This window comes from Tetrahymena thermophila (genome assembly GCF_000189635.1).
Source record: "Tetrahymena thermophila SB210 genomic scaffold scf_8254667, whole genome shotgun sequence".
Lineage (NCBI taxonomy): Eukaryota > Ciliophora > Oligohymenophorea > Hymenostomatida > Tetrahymenidae > Tetrahymena > Tetrahymena thermophila.
In genome coordinates this window covers 1022169-1028168 of record NW_002476434.1, presented here as the reverse complement: position 1 = coordinate 1028168, position 6000 = coordinate 1022169, and the positions used below count along the sequence as shown (strand labels likewise).

Below are 6000 nucleotides of genomic sequence, written 5' to 3'. Positions count from 1 at the left end.
GCATTCAAAAAATTTTGATTAAATAGAATCAGTTGTGAAAATTTAATAATAAGTGCATCTGTAATGAATTTAAAAAATTAGCCAATTCACTTATGTAGATTATGTTTATATAAATTGATAGAAATATATAAAATATTATTTTAAAGCTCAATATCTTGTTTATTTTATTTATAATAAAATACCATTAATATATTAAAATATTTATCTTTTCTACAAAAGTTTGGAAATTAATATAAATTGAAGAAATTAGGCAGCTTCTCATTTTTTTAATAAATAAATTATTTCTTAATAGTTAAATTCTAATTTATTATTTTTATGAATATTTTTAAAAATTATTTATAATATGAAATAGTTTTGAGAAAAAATCTAAGATTTCTTTTTTAAACACTTTCAGAATATTTCAATTTTTTTTGTATTTTTTAAGAAATAGGCAATTTATTATTAATTTCTTATTAAAGAAATAATAATCAAAAAAGAATATATCAGAAAAATTTTGGCTTATATTTTTAATCAAAAATAATTATGAATTACATCTTTTAAAGCGAGCTATACTTAAATTGTTATCAAATCATCAGAATTTAGAAATAGTCAAATTTAATAGAAATTTGAAAGAAATTAAAAAACTAAGTAATTTATGCATGTTTTACAATTAATTTAAAAATGAATCCCTTTCTTTAAATATAATCAATTTCAAATTAAGTAAATTGTAAGATTTAAAAAAGTTCTCATCAAATTAAAATATAAAACAATTAATTTAAAATGTAATTATACTCAGAAAAAACTAACTCTATTGATATAACATTTAAAGATGTTTCTATCACAATTCAAACCAAAACTGGAGAAAAATAATTACTCAAGAATGTCTCAGGTATCTGCAAGCACTCAGAAATTACAGCTATATTAGGTAATTTGTTTTAAGTATTACCACTTAAATAATTGTAACATATAAACATCTAGGTTCATCTGGCGCTGGTAAAACCACTTTGTTAAATACTATTTGTGGCAGAATATAGAATAATAAGACTACTTAAGTTAGCGGAACTATTTAGGCTAATTCTAATGATGTCACTTTTGAAAATTTCTCAGAATTTGGTTCTTATGTAATGCAAGATGATGTGTTACTAGAGACTATGACTGTTAGAGAATGTCTTTAATTTGCAGCCAACTTAAAGGTCTAAGGAGGTTAATAAGAAAAAGATAAAGTTGTAGATGAAACTTTGAAAAATTTAAAATTAATGAGATGCTAAAATACATTTATTGGAGGATAATTTGTTAAAGGTATTTTATTACAACCAAATTTTTTGAAGTAGATTAAATATTTTAAAAAATAAAATAGGTATTTCAGGAGGAGAAAGAAAACGCACATCGATTGGATTTGAACTTGTTACAAACCCTTCAGTGCTTATTTTAGATGAACCAACTTCTGGGTTAGACAGGTTAAAAATAAATTATTTTTTATATTTTAAATTAATTAAAAATTTATTTTAAAAAATAGCTTTACAGCTTATCTATTAATCACTGAGCTCAAAAGATATGCTTAATAAAAAGGGAAGACAGTAATATTTACTATTCACAGTCCTTCATCTGATATATGGTCTATGTTTGACAGAATTATGCTTCTTGTTGATGGTAGATTTATATACTAAGGAGGAAGTAACGATCAAATTATCAAACATTTTAGTAAGATAGGCTTTGAATGCCCAAAACTTTAAAATCCGGCAGGTATTATTTTATAAAAATTAAAAACTTTATTTCTAAATTAAATATTTATTGAAATTAATTAGATTACTTTATGAGCATTATGCATTCTAAATGATTCAAACACTAAAAAGTATTCAATATACTTTGAAGGGTACACTTCTTAAATGAAGCAGATAGTTGAGTCAGAAATTGAATAAAAACTAGATTCATAAATTATTGTGAATAAATATTCAACATCTTAATTATATCAAATTTCTCAGATAGCTAAAAGAGCTTTTTATACAGTTAAAAGGAATCCAATTCTATTCAGAGTTCGTATTTTTTAAGCAGTAGCAATGGGATTAATTATAGGTTTAATTTATCTCTAGATGGAAGGTAATATATTTTTTAACAATTTATGTTTAGAATCATCAATTAATTTTTTAAAAATAAGATGGATCAAATAATCCCACAAGCATTAGAGATATGAATGATAGAAATGGACTTTTATTTTTTGTTTGCATTAATTAATTGATGATGTCTCTTAACCCATGTCTTGTATCTTTCCCATCTATGAGAGGAGTATTTTTGAGAGAAGATAATTCTAAACTTTACACAGTTTTTGCTTATTACTTTGGGAGATTGATTGTTGAAATAATCCCTTCTATTATAGCCCCTATAGTATATGGCATAATATGTAATAATTAATTATATTTTAATATTATTTTTATTTATATCTTTTATAACTCAAAAAGAATTTTACATGATTGGACTTAACGATCACACATCAGCAAATGTTATTTTCTATTTATTCAGCTTAGTACTTAACAGTTTACTGGGATTAGGTATGGGTTATATTGGAGGTGCTATATTTTCTCAAAGCAAAACTGCGATTATTATGGGACCATTAATTTTCCTTCCTAATGCACTTTTCGGAGGATACTTCAAGAACAGGTAATAATTTCAACTAATAAATATTTTTAATAAACTTATTGAAAAATAATATAGAAAAGACTTTGCAGATTGGATTTCGTGGATTGAATACCTCTTTCCTATTAAATATAGCTTCAACGCTATTGCTGCAAATGAATATGAATATACTAAATTTACTCCAAATCCAACTACATTACTTGATATGCAATTTTCTAAATGGGAATGTACTTACATATAATTAGGATTTTTGGGAGGATACTTATTAATCAGTTATATCTGCTTAGCGCTTAATAAAAAGAGATTATAGTGACTAAATATTTAATACAAGAAAAATATATTCATAAATTAAAAAAATATTTTAAATTATACTACTTTATATAACAATATAAATAAATTACTTTGTAATACATACATAAATTATATATTTATTTGTTACTTTTTCAAATTATCTTATAAATTAATACTGTATTTCCTAAAATTTACTTTGGTTCTACAATTTAAAATAATTTTATTATTTCAAGAATTAAATACCAACTTTCAATAAATTTGGAATATACTGCGATTGCACTGATATACTCTATCATAATACATATAGCTAATTTTAATAAAATTATAAAATAAATTAGCAGAAATAGAAATAAAAACAAAATTTTAGTATTTATAATCAAGGCCATGTTAAAAATAATTGATTTAATATTATCCTATCTATTAATAAATAAATATTTAATTTATATTTCATAAATACTATTTTATCAATCAATAATAATTATTAAAAAAAAGGTAATTCAAATAATAAAAGAAGATGATAAACAAGATAGTGAAGATCATGGACCTTCTTAAAATAAAATAAATGAATCAATTAAATATATTATATAAAACTAGATACATGTTTTGTTTTAATGCTTTTATTTCTCTGTAAAGTACATATTTACAATAAATTTTTAAGAATTTAAGATATAAGTTTTAATCGAATTTTCAAAAAAAAATTGTTATTTTTTATCATCATTATTGATATGTTGCTGATTAAAAGCCTTTAAATTTATTCAAATGAATTAGATTCTTATAAATTAAATAGAGCAAAGAACTGAATGAATATTTTAAAGTTATATTTCAAAAATAAATTTTTGGTAAAATTATTTATTTATCAGCCAACTTTTTAGCTTGTAATAAAAATCATTTAGATTTATTTTCAAAATAGAAAAATTAAAAACTGCTAATCAGTTAGAAAGTTTTTGGATATTAAAGATTGATTTTTTTCTTTTAGAAATAAGAAAAATAGAAAAAAAGAAGAAATTTAAATGTAATTAAAATTAATTAAATTTTGTTAATTCAAAAAGATTTTATCAGCAGTTAAAAAAATTTTGCATTTAGTTAAAGAAATTTAAAAATAATAAAATTTTAAAAAATCAAAAAATAGTTAAAACGAATTCTGAAGAATATATTAATAATAATCAAAACCGACTTGATTTTACATTCTAAAATCTTAAGTACTCTATAAAAACCAGGGAAGGAACAAAAGTGATAATTAGGGGTATTGATGGCATCTTTCCAAACTCATAAGTTACAGCAATTATAGGTATAATTAGATTATTCTTTTCTTGTGTTTATTAATTAAAATTTGCTTAAATAGGCTCTTCAGGAGCTGAAAAGACAACTCTTTTAAACATTATTACTAAAAGGATAACTAAATTAAGTAGTAATGAACTAGAGGGTTAAGTTTTGTAAATGGATAACCTCACACAATTGAGTCTTTCTTTCACTTCATTTGCTAACTATATTATTAAAGATAATTTTAAATTAATTTAAAATTTAAATAAAATAATATACGCTTAAAAATAAAATACAGAGAAATAGCTACAGTATAAATAAATATTAAAATTTTTAAAAGATAATTAAATTTAAAATCAAAATTTTATAAATAATATGATTATTAAATCAAAACATATGAAATTTATGTTAGATTATGTGATTTTTAATCTGATAAAGATTGTAATATTAATTTTTAATTTATAAAGCCTAAAAACAATATAATTTAATATAGTAAATACTATTTAAAGAAAAAAAATTAATTTTCACTTTTACTTAATTTAATTTTTAAGAAATTTACAATACAATCTTCAAAATTAAAGGAGTTTTATTGATTAAATCATCAACTAATTGATTATCTCCTTTTACTGATATTTTTAAGTTAACTGCTAGTGCAGGATGATATTTAGAAAATATGTTATTATCAAAGTATTAAGCCTATTTTATTTGGAGACCTTTAGTATAATTATCTTAAGGAAACAAACCCTTATATTTAAAAAAGGTATTATGATTAAATAGTTTTTAGTTTAATTAAAAGAAAGGTGTAATATTATCTTTTTAACTAATAGTATTTATCTTTAAAATTAAACTGGATATTTAAATAAATAAATCCTTAGAATATGTTATATTATTAAAATTTATTTTTACTACTTTTATTTTGTAGAATAATTTATTTTTTTGAGAAAAGTTTTAATAAGCCTTAATATTTATTGCTTTAAAAATAAAAAAGTGGTTAATCAATAAATTCACATTAAAACCTATTAATTAATTAATTCATTAAAAATATAACAAGAGTAGATAATACGTTAATAAGTTTTTAAATCAAATCTACTTTATAATAATGTTAAAGACATTTATATTTACACTAAATAATTTACTTAAATTACAAGCTACATAATTATGATATATAATACAAAAAACAAAAACTAAAATATGTTTTAAAATTAAATAAATACAAGCTTAAAAACTTGAAAAATTCAAACTCATTTATTTATTAAGTAAGAAATATCAGGTTTCAAGGTAATGAGGAAATAAGGTGATATATTTTTTGAATAAGATAATTTTAAAAATCTTTTTTTTAAATTGTAAACATTATGAATGAAATATTTTTAATTTCTAACTATAAAGTAATATTTAAATTTATCATTTCGATGTTCTAACTAACCTTTAGAATGATTAGCTTTTTTATTTTAATATTCACTTTAAAAAATGGTTTTTAATTTAATCATATTTATTTTTTCTTTAGATTTTCTTAAAATATAAATAATTCTGATAAATTATTAAAAAATATATAAACGAAATCAATTTAATAATAAAACAAAAAATTCATGCGAATGCCTAGCTTAACAAAATAAAATAGACGAATTCATAAATAATTAATTTTAAGCTAAAAACTAAATTTTCTTTCTTTTTAATTAAAATAGATAAGATAATATTTTTCAATCATACATTACAGAATTTAATGTAAAAAAAGATAATTTAAATCCTGAAATTTAAAAATGATTAAAGTAACAATTATTAAATAATTTACATGATACATCTTATAAATGGCTAAAATTTAGTTTATTTTCTATCATCTAA

At 20.3% G+C, this 6000-nt stretch overlaps 1 protein-coding gene across 1 annotated transcript; it reads left to right on the top strand. All coding sequences in view use genetic code 6, as the record gives it.

Moving 5' to 3' along the window:
* Nucleotides 1-759: 759 nt before the first annotated feature.
* TTHERM_00034940 (ABC transporter family protein) lies at nucleotides 760-2923 on the top strand (the record flags this gene model as incomplete). Its single annotated transcript, XM_971902.1, has 8 exons — nucleotides 760-904; nucleotides 958-1278; nucleotides 1337-1436; nucleotides 1496-1722; nucleotides 1852-2076; nucleotides 2135-2377; nucleotides 2436-2634; nucleotides 2689-2923. The coding sequence occupies 8 exons, from the start codon at nucleotides 760-762 to the stop codon at nucleotides 2921-2923; spliced, it is 1695 nt and encodes a 564-aa protein (XP_976995.1).
* Nucleotides 2924-6000: the final 3077 nt, after the last annotated feature.